The 15,233-nt window shown below is 38.8% G+C and overlaps 1 protein-coding gene, 1 long non-coding RNA gene and 1 other non-coding gene across 11 annotated transcripts in view; 1 reads left to right on the plus strand and 2 right to left on the minus strand.

Moving 5' to 3' along the window:
- The window catches only part of LOC129527705 (uncharacterized), a 43,052-nt gene that overhangs the window by 1,714 nt on the left and 26,105 nt on the right, over positions 1–15,233 (plus strand). The window lies entirely within an intron of this gene.
- Positions 1,337–1,442, minus strand: LOC115932252 (U6 spliceosomal RNA). Its single transcript, XR_004068561.1, has one exon. It is a non-coding gene; the product is annotated as a U6 spliceosomal RNA (small nuclear RNA).
- Positions 2,655–15,233, minus strand: part of RABGAP1L (RAB GTPase activating protein 1 like) — an 815,258-nt gene continuing 802,679 nt past the window's right edge. For all 9 annotated transcript variants that reach the window (XM_031012360.3, XM_055366257.2, XM_055366261.2 and 6 more), the window contains 3 exons: positions 15,060–15,131; positions 9,128–9,325; positions 2,655–8,122 (listed from right to left, as the gene is read on the minus strand). In XM_031012360.3, the coding sequence (XP_030868220.3) occupies positions 7,970–8,122; positions 9,128–9,325; positions 15,060–15,131 (423 nt within the window). In that variant the 3' untranslated portion in view covers positions 2,655–7,969. The remainder of the gene's footprint in view (positions 8,123–9,127; positions 9,326–15,059; positions 15,132–15,233) is intronic.

A 15,233-nucleotide genomic window follows, 5' to 3' on the forward strand; every position in this document is an offset into this window, starting at 1 on the left:
GAATATGAACATCAGGCTTGCTAAGTTTCCCCCAGTTTATTACCCTTAGATCACAGTCTTTTAGCCCCATCACATTTTCCCACAATTCTCCATTCTTCTTCAAACCTACTCTAAACAACACTAAGGTTAACTATTTATTCGGGTTTTCATTTCTTTATGAAGTTTCCATGTTATGTAAAACTAACATTAATATTTATGCTTTTCTCTTGTTAATTTGTCTTTTGTTACAGGATCCCCAGCCACTGAGCCTAAAATGGGTAGAAGGAAAAGATATTTCTTACCCTACGCACCCAGGTCCAAGTCATCATTAGTTTGTCTGAAATTTATCTTCCTAACTGATTTCTCTGCTTCCCCATTGTGCCTTAAGAGTTAGTTTTCCACAGAGCAGCTCGAGATATCTTTTCAGATCATTATATCCCTTTGCTTAAAAACCTCTAACAGCTTCCTATTAGGCTTAGAATAAAGTACAAAGTCCTTAATGTGAACTTGAGTGTTTTACGTATCTTATCTCACCTTTATGAGCTTCATGTCAGAACCCATCTCTCACCACTCTTCCTTCCCCGTTCCCTTATTTAAACAGTCTGGCACTTTTCTTATTCATTGAACCCACTGGGTTTGCTCTTGCCTCCAAGTCTGTACCCAGCTTTCTCTCTACCTGTAATCCTCTTCTTCCAGGTCATCACACAGATCGTTTCTTCACTCTATTTAGGTCTTTCAGAAGTAACACTAAGGGAGGCTTTTCCAGACAATATTATGCAAATATAAATGGACATGTGACAAATACTTTATTCGACTCATTAGTTACTGAGAGTGTATTTGAGTAGCCAGGTATTTATAGGCAATTTAACAATGTAATGTTAGTATAAGGTGGCAAGGTTAGATATAAACCTGTTAATGTCTCACAGGGTAATAAACTATAACTTTTGGTGTTATCTGTTCCACTGGAAAGGAAGTAGGGATTTGCATTCTTACTGGACAAAAATCTACAAGTTAATGTATAGATTCAGTATAGGACTTTCAAATCAATAGTGAACGATGAAATGAACAAAGTACAATCCCCTAGTCCTTGGTTTGACACTGAAAGGACATGCCACTCACCTTTTTGCCTTGTTTCCAAAGTTTGGAATAATTTTCCTTTCAAAATGAAATTATTTCTCATTCAGTTGTCCTATTGCAGGCAGCCTTTACTGCTTCCCCCAGTTACTGTACCTGTCAAGCTTACTCATGATTTCCTAACTGCCAAATTCACTGGATATTTTAAATTTTTTTTGCTATGACTCATACTGTTCCCTTGGGGCTTGTCAGCAGATAAAGAAATGACCTTCTGGGGACTGTGCAAAATGTGGAATGCTTAATGAATTTGTGTGTTATTCTTGTGCAGGGGACACAACAGTCTTCTCTGTAGATTACAGTTTTAGTGTATGTGCTGTTGAAGTGAGCACTTCTGAGTAATTTTGATTGTTTTACTTTTTATGTAAAATTTCACATTGTTTAAAACACCAGATGGGGGCCAGGCATGGTGGCTCATGCCTGCAATCCCAGCACTTTGGGAGGCTGAGGCGAGTGGATTGCTTGAGCTCAGGAGTTTGAGACCAGCCTGGCCATGTGGCAAAACCTTGTCTCTGTAAAAAATAGAAATATCAGCCAGGCATGGTGGTGTATGCCTGTAGTCCCAGCTACTTGGGAGGCTGAGGTGGGAGGCACTTGAGCCTGGGAGGTGGAGGTTGAAGTGAGCTGAGATCACGCCACTGCACTCCAGCCTGGGTGACAGAGCAAGACTATCTCAGAAAACAAACAAGAAATACTACATGGCCAAATGAAAGATGTCTGTGGTCTGAATTTGGGCCAAAAGCTGTAATCTTACAGTCTTTGATTATTTTTTAATACATGCTGAATTCCAAGAGGAGCTGACCAATCTCTTGAGATTTCACTTGGGTTCCATGGATTCCCAGAACAAAATGCAAATGCAAATGAGATATGATTGGGATTCTCTGCACACTATCTCCACTTTCATAAGTGCCTCTGAAGTTTAGTTTGAATTATATAGTATCTCCTACCTTGCTGTACCTTAAAGGACTAACAGCAGCTACCTGACCCAGGATTAGCCAATCATATTTTTTCCAGAATTTGTAATTGGAACAATTGAGATGGTAGTCTTCTGCTGTTAGTTTGAAGAGAGGATATGTAAACTTGGTAGCTGTGTACTTAGAAGCAGAGAAAGCCTGTTTTCAGAGAGAAGAAGGAAGCAGGTAAGTCATCTGGAAGGACAAGCAGAAGCACAATTATGGGAACAGTTGCTTTCAGAGTCCTGATGGCATTCCAGCCCCTTGTCCTAGTGCCAGTTCAGGCCCAAGTGTTTGGCCTTTGGGACCTATGATACAGATATCCTATTTCCTTTTAATTAATTGCCTCTTAAAATTACTATTATTAAGCTAGCTTGCAAGGGTTTCTGTTACTTGGAATCAAGGAACCTCAGTAGAGAGGAAAATGAAGCACTTTGTGGTGGTGCTGCACAGGGTATCATTTTGCAGGGTATATACTGTGTGTTTTCTACGTTGACTGGAGTCTGGGGTCAGGTGTAAGAAGTGTTACATAAACATTGGGTTCAAATGAGTCAGAATAAAGTCAACTAAAAAAAATAAAAAAGACATACATGGACTTCAGAACAAATGTTTATTACTGCTTAATGGGGCCAAAGGGGCAACACAAAGCATTGAAAACATCACTGGCTCACAAAAACAGTCACCTTGTTACCTTCTCAGTTGCATTTGTTTATTTCACAAGGCTTCATTCACACATAAAAACAAGATACTAATCCAATTCAAGTTCATAACGATTATAAAAGTAAACATTTGTTGGGACAATGTACAATAAATTGCACTTTTTAGACAAGCATTACATTTACATTTATAGAGTGTACTATACATAATACATGGAATTACGGAAACGTCTAATTGGTCATTGTTTATAGAGGAAGAGGCTGATCACTAACGTTTATTTTGTAGTTAATTAGTACTGTTCAGACTAATCAACTCCTTTATTCTAGAACCTGTTTTCATTAGAGATGCCATGGACAAAATAATGGAATTCATAAAAATAGACAATTCAGAATCTCTACTACCTCCTCTGCAAGGGAAAGGTAGGAGTTAGAAAGAAAGGAAGTGGGGCTGACTGAGAAACTTTGTCCCTCATTTGAACTAAGGATCCATGCATTATGCAAAATACCAAAAATAGAGAAACTGATACAAAAGGCTTTTGGGACATCTTGGATCTGGGACCATCTCCAGCCTTATTCTTGTGCTTTCATGACACCAGAGTCTTTCGATGCATTTATGTTCTCACAATTCAGTCCATATATTTTATCCCATATATAATATATAGTTATTAAAAGTTATACAGTTTAATGGAAAAGATTTTACATGTTAACTAATTGCCAATGAAAAAGGAAAATAAATGTTTGCTTTGTACTCAATGATTCTTTTTTCTTAAGCTTTTCAGAATACCACTACTGACAAACCAGAGATGGAGGTAGGAAGAATGGGATATATTAATGAAATGTTTTTATAGCAGGCAGCAAATTCAGGTGGAGATAAGCTTGACATATGTAGTCTTTTGGATGCAAACTGAGAAAGGAATGCCAGACAGCTGACTGCAGTCACTAAAATCTCCTATATGCCCACTTTTCTCATTACAACTCAAGATCAGCATCTTCTATTGAGGTGCAGCCAAGGTTGAAGTCCTCATTTTGGTCACTTTTGAAAGATAAAGAATTTGCTAAGGTAAAGGGCTTTGCCTGTATTAAATGGAAGCCATTATGAGAGAGGAAGAATGTGTTGGGACAGTTCTAGTTCAGTGTGACTATCAGCATGGCGACGAGAAAGAGTTTTATATCTGGTTGTAGGAAACAGGCTGCAGAGCTGTGGTCTGGCCTTCTGGCTTTCATCATCATTTCTTGAAATCTCAATGTGTATTTGGTTGTGTGGTACCCAGGTAAACAAAAGAAGCAGAGATACTCTATATAAAATTCTTCCAATTAAACACACATACAAACCTAATAGTGTTCAAATCATACAACAGAATTTCTTCACACTCTCATTTGTAATTGGAGAAAAGGAGTCAGTATTTTGGAGTGTTTTTAAGGGCAAATTATATAATATAATCATCTTGCTAATCAAGTAAAAGTGTTCTTTCCCAGAAGATAAAACAAAACCAAGGCATTTAATTTTTAAAAAGTTTTTTTTTTTTTCCCTTAAAGGGGCCCCCCAATCAGGCAGCTACCTAAGTGTTTGATGCAAAGGTTGGTGGGAGAGTTAGTAGACAGATTTTAGTGAAAGTACGAAGACTTAAACCCCTACATCAGTTATACATGTGATTCTCCTGGGTGACTGGCTCACTCCTTTAAAGATGTAACTCTATCTCCTCTGCCCAAATCTGTATTGTTTTCTGTTGGTTTTCTCACTTCAGCTAGGAAATAAAGCAACTAGTTATTAACTGGAAAATATTTTAAGAAAATGGAGCAGGGGTTGGATAAAAATAAATATTAATACACCATAGGAAAAAAATGAAACAAGATACATACTATTAAATATCCCCACATCCATACAAAGGTTGCTTTTCTACTTTACTCAGGACATTTCAGAAAGCCAAAGAAGAAGAAAGTACTAATTTAACAGCTGGGAGAGGGGCAGAAGACACTGGTTGAATGGCATTCCTATTAGTGTTCCTGATAGGCACTCATAAATAAACAGAACATTAAGTAACTGAGAATTTCTTTGCATTAAATTATATGTAACTAAATAAAACCAAATTTTGACATGGTTCAGGATGTGGGAAGCTAGCAAACATATGCACTGCAAAATCCAGCTTGGTTTCTTTCAGATTTAAAGACGTGTTTAGATTCTCAAGATATAAAAGCTGATGAACTGAATTATGAAGTTGAATTTCATTCATTTAATTTTTTCCACAGAATTTAATGAAAATAGAAATGATCAATTCTTAGATACTGCAAATATTAGATTTTCAGAGGAATGTTTTGTACAGAGTGCATCCTAGCAAAGGATGAAAAACACTAGAATGTTTTGAAACTTTCCTGGATATTTGGCTGGTTAATCTCTTCTAAATGAAATTCAAGAGAAGAGATGCAATTCTCCAATATATCTCAAAATAACTAAAATTAAAACTAGGAGTTACTTCATGCTGGGATTCATGAGTTTTCCAACAATAGACAATGAAGGACATATTGTTTGGAATATTGCTATTATAACATTGTATGAACAATCATATCACATACCAAATTCTGAATTTTCTTTGTTTCTAGTCTTTACTATTGCTACTGACTCAAAGGCATTGCAGTGAAGGAGAATTTAGGCTTATGGTACCAACAGGCATACCCAAGTATGATATGGGGCTGGAGAATAAAAAAAAAAAAACTATGTATTGCCCTCGTAATCTTTTGAAAGAGCTAAAAGAAAACTCAAAAGATGGACTTATCAAACTTGAGAGGTATGTACCTGGTGATTTTTCGAGACGGAATTTTGCTCTTGTCGCCCAGGCTGGATGGAATGTAATGGCGTAATCTTGGCCCACTGCAACCTCTGCCTCCTGGGTTCAAGTGATTCTCCTGCCTCAACCTCCCGAGTAGCTGGGATTACAGGCACCCGCCACCAAGCCCGGCTAATTTTTGTATTTTGCAGTAGAGATAGGGTTTCACCATGTTGGCCAGGCTGGTCTCAAACTCCTGACCTTAGGTGATCCACCCACCTCAGCCTCCCAAAGTGCTGGGATTACAGACGTGAGCCACCATGCCTGGCCGGGGGGATTTTTCTCTTCTTCTCTTTAAAAGGAAAGGGACTATGAAGTTGAACAAGGTCTTTAGATAAGGGATTGACCTAGAGCCATTATGTTTCTCCCTCACCTACTATTATTTAAAGAAAATTACACACTTTAGGCATTCTGTGGAATGTACTTATTTTTGTAAATTGAAACAAGCTCTGTACAGAACTATGAAATTCACAACACAAAAGAGCATCTTTAATTTAGCTGGCCATTTGATAAGGCAACTGCACAAGGCTTCTTGGAATCAAAGCGTAAAGTACCAGTAAAGCTAACAGCCTATACTAAATGATTTACAAAAACAAGCGCCAAGATAACATTTTCTAGCTATTACATTTTACAAAAAAAAAAAAAAAAAAAAAATTAGCTTATCTAGACCACCATGTAGAGAATGTTAAAGCCAACACAGACACTTGGAATGGTGGGTTATGTTCCTTTTTGTTAAGAAAATAAATTTTGTAATGAAAGATGTCAGAACAACAACGAAAGATTTATGTAAGAAAAGTATTATCTGATGAGTATAACATAACAATCACATCAGTTTTATGGGCTGTAGAGAATATAAACACAGATAAAGGGGTTTTCACTTTTTAGAACATAAAAGATCATTTTAGAGGAAAAGATCCACTGTGAGCAACTTGGTGCATCCTCCTGGGATGTGGCTCTTATTTGATTCTTCTAAGGGTGTGTTACTTTTAATTGCAAAATATGGCACAGATGAGAATCATTCTGGCACTACAGAGTTTAAGATTCTTTGCAAATAATATGTTCAACAATGAGGCCAATGATGAATATCAACAAATGTTATTGTACATATCTAATAGTAGTTTGGTTGGTTTGAAAGGATCAGAGGCCTCCAAAATAGTTTATAAAATAAAAATAGTTTTGCTCTTATCAAATAATTTCCTGCAAGGACTATTTTTATAGGCATGTTAAATATAATTGAAAAAATATTTCCACTAATTTTTAAACAATAGCTTTACCTTTCCATGAGATAAGTATTTCTGTAAAGGTTTTATATTCAATCAAAAATGTTACAAATGCATTTGTATCTCTTTATGGGTACGAAGGACACATTTTCAGGGAACTACAGAAATCAGAAAAAGTTGCCCAGCATTAAACTAAGGTGATGTGAGCCTGACCTCTATTTCCCATTTCAATACTATGTCCTTTAACAAAGTTACAGTATTGTTAGTGTTTCCTTAGCAAGTATATATCAACATTAAATGAAATACTCTGTCCCTGGTTCTATATTCCACTCTATTCAGCACAATGGCTGAACCTGGGGCTTTTTAGGCGTCTCTGGTAAAGGCTCCCTAAGTCTGTAAGGCGCAATATCCACCTTTAACTTTATAATTGCCAGAAGTCACATCTGTGTCCATACTTAGGCGTACTTAGGAACTCACAAGTCCTATGTGGAGTTCTTAAAAGGATCTGTTAGAATACCACAGCCCAAATGATCCTAACCTACACTTATTAAAATCTCAGTTCCTTTTACCTAGCGTATAATCTGAACAGCCCGTCTATTCCTGGCACTTCATTTCCAGATGTACTGAACAGAAAATGAAAGTAAACCAATGATCGCTGATTGGTTCTTTCCTTTGGACAGGATTAACACTCCCCTGGGAATCAGGCTCAGGAGGAAACCTGAGAGTGGTCATGCCTGGCCCCACAGTGTGCTTTATCTGAATAAATCCTGAAAACTTAAGATGTTTAGGTTTCAATTTTTTTTTTCCTGTGACAAAGATCTTCTTATCACTTCAACCTTGGAATAACAGATGTCTCCATTTTTATGTAAGATAAAAATAATTATGAATAATTAGTTCTAAATAAAAAAGCATTTAGTTCTGAATTACTTATTTCCAACTAAACATCAGGCAAACAAAATAATGTGTAATACTATGATGGATCTGAACATGGCCTTCCATGAAGCTGGAAAATAGGTATTCAACATAGAACAGGTCAGTTTAAATAACATCCCTTTGAAAAGTGTCATACAAGAAAGACTGAGAGCTACTGAAAGATTCTGGCTTGTTTTCTGGCCTCCTTGACTTTCCTTCAAAGGGACACCAGGAAGAATCCTCCCAGATTTCCATTGCTTTGAACATTGTGCTCTTGTGCTTGGGTAAGGCTGGAACTATGTGCTCTCCTTGGGTGGCTGGGTGACCGGTGCTGGCTGCAATGGCTGGGTGCCCGTGGCCGTTTTGATAGAGTTCAGGGTTTTGCTAAACCAAGAGTTTTTCGCAGCTTGGATTTCATTCATAAGGGCTCCTCTCTGATGTTCAAGTTCCTAATTAAAGCAAGAAAATCATCTGAGTTAAATAAATGTTTTCTCTTTGCCAATAAATAAATAAAAGGGTGCAGCTTTTTGGAGTCTCAAGGTATGTGCTGCCAATTTTCCTCCCACAAAACCCAGGAGAGATTGAATTGGCTTCTTAGTACAAGGATAAAGTTAAGAGCTAAGAGACTTATCAAAAATCTAGAATCTGTGCTTTCTTTAAACAGTGAAAGAAAAGCTCATTTTATTTTTTTTTTTCCCTGCAAGTTAGGTCCAAATTTAGGTTTAGGTTGCAACCCGATATAACAGGTTTAAAAACCACAAATAAATGTAAACATATGGATGAATTTTTACTGATAGTAGAAGCATGAATGAATTCCAGTTCCAAAGAAATAGGCTTTGCCCTAAGAATGTCCAAGGTCAGAGCAAACACATGGTGGAAGCTGGCTGGTGTGGTGGAGGCTGGTGACATGGCAGCCATGGTGCTGGTAGGGATCACTGGGAAAATGAAGAAGAGTCCATCAGAAGCCAGGACTATTTCTAATTATATTATGCTCCAATATGGAGAAAGATAATGGGGAAAGAGGTTTGACAAAATGAGCTAAAGATAAAAAGAAGCTCTAAAGGAAAGAACGGGTGTCAGCCAATGTGTGACTCTCAGGGTAGACACAGCAGAGGGGGTTTGGTTTTTCATTTTCAGGATCAGCCACTGAAGTGACCACATTCTGTGAGAAGGATGTAAGCAAAAAATCTCAGGGTAAAAAAAACAAGCATATGCTTAATTAAATTCCCATAAGATACAATTTTAATTATTAAAATTTCATTTAAAATTATATATTTGTTTATATCAGCGTTAAGAATACATGATATAAAATGCGATTATGCAGGACACATTAGCAGACAGAAAATGTATTCATCATACAATTCTGACCTAGATAGGTGTATTCTGAAGTACTAGAGTATCCTGGACCATTAATTGTTTATTCTTTCTTCTTGTTCTTTTATCAAATCACCAACCTGAATTTTACACTTGGCCTCCACCAACTGCAGTTTGGTTTGTGCCAGTTCCAGTTCCATCTCTCTCAGCTGCTTCTTAAGTGAGTCCTTCTCATCATCTGTTTCAATTCCCTGGTCCTCTCTGCTTGTGGCTGCTAGTTTCAAAGCACCCTCCTTGCTGAAAATGTCACTGCAGTGTTTGCATGCCATCATCTTACCCTAAAGTATCCAAAAGAGATAACCAACATCAAACTATTCCATAGGCTAAATCACTTTCTGAAACAATTTATGACTTTTTTAGATGCTGCTTATTGTCATAGATGCAGGCCCATTTCTGAAGGTTAATTATTTTTCTTGTGCTGCAATCAAAATCATTAGCCCGAACCCAACTATCCAAGACGGGTGCTCCTTTTTCCTGAAGTATCTCTAGAAATACCCTAGAAATAGAAGGTATTGTAGCATCTCTTTGAAATCTGTTCTAGAAATTTTATGCTATCATTATTCTTACTAGATGCCAAGCCCCACACCAAATGCTTTACTTGTGGTATTTCACTTAATCCTAGAGCAACTGTATAAGTAAGCACTATCATCATCCTCATTTCATAAAGAAACTCAGAGTTTAAAGAACTTGCCTACAGTAGACTGAGGAAGGTCATCATGACTAACCTAAATCTACCCTTGCAACAAAGCACATGTCCTGTTGTTGAATTTTAAGCAAAGAGGACCCCTGTTGTTTAATAAAAGTAACTCCGGCCGGGCCTGGTGGCTCACGCCTGTAATCCCAGCACTTTGGGAGGCCAAGGCAGGCAGATCACAAGGTCAGGAGATTGAGACCAGCCTGGCTAACACGGTGAAACCTCATCTCTACTAAAAATACAAAAAATTAGCCAGGTGTGGTGGCACACGCCTATAGTCCCAGCTACTCGGGAGGCTGAGGCAGGAGAATCGCTTGAACCCGGGAGGCGGAGCTTGCAGTGAGCCGAGATCGCGCCACTGCACTCCAGCCTGGGCGACAGAATGAGACTCCATCTCAAAAAAAAAAAAATAAATAACTCTACCACATGCCCGCATTGCCAATCGGGCACACAGCACTAAACAACAGCAACTGTTTTCCAGACAATAGTACTGTTGTTTTCTTAAAGTATTTTCAAAAATAATTCAGTAGAGATAAAAGATATTACATGCTATTTCTACTTTGATGCCCTACTGCTACAAGCTCAATGTGTCCATCACCGTGCCCATCCTCCTCTCTTCACACACACAAAAAGCAACTCTCCACCACACTTTTGTGCCACTGGGCATGTCTCCACCATTTGGGCCTGACGACTTTGGATCATCTTTTCATTAGCTCCTCTTTCATCCCATGTCCAGCTGACCATTAATTTCTTCCTCTTGGGCCAGGTGCAGTGGCTCATGCCTGTAATACCAGAACTTTGGGAGGCTAAGGTGGGTGGATCACGAGGTCAAGAGAGCGAGACCATCCTGGCCAACATGGTGAAACCCCATCTCTAGTAAAAATACAAAAATTAGCTGAGCATGGTGGCGGGCACCTATAGTCCCAGCTACTCGGGTGGCTGAGGCAGAAGAATGGCGTGAACCCGGGAGGCGGAGTTTGCAGTGAGCCGAGATCGCGCCACTGCACTCCAGCCTGGCGACAGAGCAAGACTCCGTCTCAAAAAAAAAAAAAAAAAAAAAATTTCCTCTGACATGTCTGAGCTCTTGCCATTCCAGGCCAAATCCCTAGGGGTCACCTTCTCAGTACTCACTGGCTTCCTTCTCATCCCATCCATAAACCACTCTTCGTATTCCTTTTCATTAATATTAATTAGACATGTAAAAACAAAACTTGTCACTCTCTTAAGAACCTCTGAGAATAATTAGCCCAGTATAGGCATATTGTAAATATTTGTTGTGTATTTACTGTTGACTAAAAATGTTAAAGAAATAGTTTTGATCTGAGTCTTAAATGATTAAAAGTTTACCAAGCTGGCTAAGTAATTTTATTAGGTTGAACCACCTGAAGAAATAGATTGATCACATAAGAGGGAGGATGACATTTCAGCAAAGAGAACACCACCATGTGCAAAGACATAGCACCTTCAGATAACTTCAAAGAATTTACAATGGCTTAAGCAGAAAGCGATTCAACAATGAGCGAGATGAGAGATCCCTGTGGCCAGGTCATAAAGGTCCTTAAATACCATGTTGCTGAATTCTGATTTTATCCTACAGAAAATGTATTCATTTACTTTACCGAGCCTGGTGCTACATGTCAAAGATAGAGCAATAAGTTTGACAGAGCTGCAGTCTGGCAGACCTGCTAAAATGTGGTGGATACTGCTGATTCTCACCCAATATCCATTTCTCCTTCTTCCTTACTAACAGACCCTGAGTTTATTTCAGCTGGCAGTGTGTCTAGATAAAAGGTGACACTCCCTAAATTCCCTCAAAGCTGCTATGTAAGCAGAAGTTTAGAGGGGAGCTTCTAAAAAGGCTGCTTAGAAAGAGCTCACCCAGGAGAATGAGGCCTTTATATCCTGCATCTCCTTTTGGACTAAAATTCTGCCATAGAGTATGGGTGTGATGGTGGGAGCTCTAGTTGAAAGGATTGGTTTTGGGCTGGGCACGGCGGCTCATGCCCGTAATCCCAGCACTTTGGGAGGCCGAGGTGGGTAGAACATGAGGTCAGGAGTTCGAGACCAGCCTGGCCAACATGGTGAAACCATGTATTTTGTATTTTTCTACTAAAAATACAAAAATTAGCTGGGTGTGGAGGCGCGTGACTGTAATCCCATGTACTTGGGAGGCTGAGGCAGGAGAATAGCTTGAATTTGGGAGGCAGAAGTTGCAGTGAGCCAGGATTGTGCCATTGCACTCCAGCCTGGGCGACAGGGCGAGACCCCGTCTCAAAAAAAAAAAAAAAAAAGAAAGAAAGGATTGGTTTTTAGGTGACCTTGAGGATAGAAGTCCACATGACGATGTAGGTCACTAATGACTTGGGTTACTAATGACACCAAAGATATACCTTTCTAGTCCTAGGCTGCTTTTATGTAAAATAATCAACACCTTTTATGTTTAAGCCAATGCTATTTTGGGTTCCCTATATGTGGCCAATCTAATTCTGCATTGATACACAGAGTGATAGTCAAATATCACTTTATATTTGGGAACACTCATTCTGATTATAGTGTAAAGGATGAACTGGGGAGTGATCATGACAAAAGAAGGTTATTACAGGAAACTGAAAAAACCAAAAGCTATTTATCATACCAAATGAGATAGGAGGAAGCACTAGAGAAAGGGGAGGTAGTATAGTCTAACAGCTAATGTTATTGACTTTAGAGTCTGACTTCCAGGCTTAAATCCTGGTTCTACTAGCTGTGTAACCTTGATCAAGTGAATTCCCTGTTTGTGACCTTATCATCAATAAAAAAGAAGATATACTGTCTTTTTCTTTTTTAATTTTGTACCAGGCTCTTACTGTCACCCAGGCTGGAGTGCCATGGCATGCTCACAGTTCACTGCAGCTTCAGCCTCCTGGGCTCAAGCGATCCTCCCACTTCAGCCTCCTGAGGAGCTGGGACTACAGGTGCATGCCACCACATCTGGCTAATTTTTGTATTTTTTGTAGAGACAGGGTTTCACCAAGTTGCCCAGTCCAGGAGTTTCACCAAGTTGAACTCCTGGACTCAAGTGATCCGCCCACCTCAGCTTCCCCAAAGTGTTGGAATGACAGGCGTGAGCCTAGTTGTTCTTCTTTATTCTGGCTAAGACAAGTTTACATTCCTCTTCCTGAATGTCATGGCCTTTCATTAGGTAGTCTCACCTACTTAGCCAATATTTTCCTCTGTTCCTTAATACATATTCTAATCACATCAGTCTCTGTAATGAGACACTGAAATACTCATTCCTGTGTTTGCGTCTTCACTCACATCATTTCTTCTATAATGTTCTGTTTAAACACTTCTCTCTAACTAATTTCTATCCACCCTGCTTTAGTCCAATCTCCATAAAGCCTTTTTTGGTCTATAGTTCTCATGATTTTGTTTTCTCTACAATGCTGATTGTCAGTGTGATCCAACTTAACACTTTTTTTGTTTGTTTTTTGTTTTTTTGAGATGGAATCTCACTCTGCTGCTCAGGCTGGAGTACAGTGGCACAATCTCGGCTCACTGCAACCTCTGCCTCCTGGGTTCAAGTGATTCTCATGCCTCAGCCTCCAGAGTAGCTGAGATTACAGGTGTGAGTCACTATGCCTAGCTAATTTTTGTTATTTTTAGCAGAGACAGGGTTTCACCATGATGGCCAGGCTGGTCTTGAACGCCTGACCTCAGGTGATCTGCCCACCTCAGCCTCCCAAAGTGTTGGGATTACAGGCGTGAGCCACCACACCTGGCCCAACTTAGCTCCCTTGAACTGCTTCTTAAGTTCTTAATTTGCATGTATACATAACTTGTCCTACAGGAAAATTTTAAGCTCCTTTTCATGTGTAATTTCTATAACAAAATGGCAGTCTAATAGCTATGCACATAGTATATGCTCAATAAAACCTTTGCTGAATAATCAATATAAATTCTCATTTTGTTATTTCCATAAAGATTTCAGTTTAGCACTGAGAACACATGGACACAGAAGAGGGGAACAACACTCACCAGGGCCTGTTGTTGGGGGTGGGGACTGAGGGGAGGGAACTTAGAGGATGGGTTAACAGGCACAGCAAACCACCATGGCACATGTATACCTATGTAACAAACCTGCACCTTCTGCACATGTATCCCTTTTTTTTTTTTTTTTTTTTTTTTGTTAGAAGAAATAAAAAAAAATTCACTTCAGGAGAGTTAACCCCTTTATGCCATTCAACTTCATCAACTGAATCTTGGTCAGTATGCCTATAATGTACAAAGAGTGGTAAGTGCTAACTAGAAAGAAGTGCAAAAGTAGACCAGAAAGGGAAGATACAAACATCAAATTTTAGCACATCAGAGAGGGAGAACACCAAACCCTATACTCACTAAATCTCTCATTGATATTTTGTAACATGAGTAAGAAGAAAATACTTTTGGAATACAAGGTCTTGTATGTCAGGTACTAATCTAAGCACTTTATATACACTATGTACTTTATATTCATTATCTTATTTAACATTCAGAATGATTTTTTGAGGCAGGTAATGTTATCTCCATTTTATAGAACACAAAATGAAGCTTAAAAAGGTTAAATCACTTTTCAAGATTGCTAAATTACTTACTACACATTTATTTACTAGTATGAAACCTGAACATATTCAAATAAGATGATGTCAGGTTTCTGTAACACTGGTCCCAAAAGTTGACTATGACAACATTGCCTCTTAAGAATACCAATCCATTGGTTTACTGTTGTTTCTATGGAATTAGCAATCTGTTTTTTTCAAGTAGAGCATCAACATAATGCATTTTACCACCAGGGGGCAGCAAGTAAATAAATGCCACAGGTTTTCTTTAAAAATAAACCTCTAAAAACTTAGTGCAAGAATCAGTTACCCAACACATGTTTTTCCAGCTAAGTTCTATATTGCCCATGGTGTTTACTTATAAAGAGAGTGATGGGATGATCCTACTGAGTCCCATACTGAAGCCACATCAATGCAGGCTCAGTCAGATGTGGGCTGCTGAGGGTTCTCAGGTTCATACCACCCTCATCTCAAGCTCTGGGGCTTCTTGTGACAATGTCAAATCCTACTTCCTTTCATGTTAGCTGCCTCTGACAGTCCATATGATTTATGGGAGCATCATAACCTTTCAGCTGGTAGGGAAGACAATCACACCTGGTCAGAAGAGAGGTATCCTAGTCTCCATAATTCCTATTAATAAATCCTTTAATACAAAATGGTGGTGTTTGGGGTTCTTTCAGGTACTTACAAGCCTGTGTGACTTTGAAATAAATTTTATCACAGCACAATTTCACTCCTTACCTTTACCACTTCCAGCTCCTCCTTGCTGGCTGCTTGCTGTTTCTCCAGCCTGGTACTCAACTGCGAACAGATCTAAGGATGAGAAAAGAGTCTTTTACTAGAAAACAGAACAACTCTTGCAGCATGTACACATAACTACTTATCAATTCATGTGTTATGCTAGCACATCTGATC

Source organism: Gorilla gorilla, chromosome 1, assembly GCF_029281585.2.
Source record: "Gorilla gorilla gorilla isolate KB3781 chromosome 1, NHGRI_mGorGor1-v2.1_pri, whole genome shotgun sequence".
In the NCBI taxonomy this organism is placed as follows: Eukaryota; Metazoa; Chordata; class Mammalia; order Primates; family Hominidae; genus Gorilla; species Gorilla gorilla.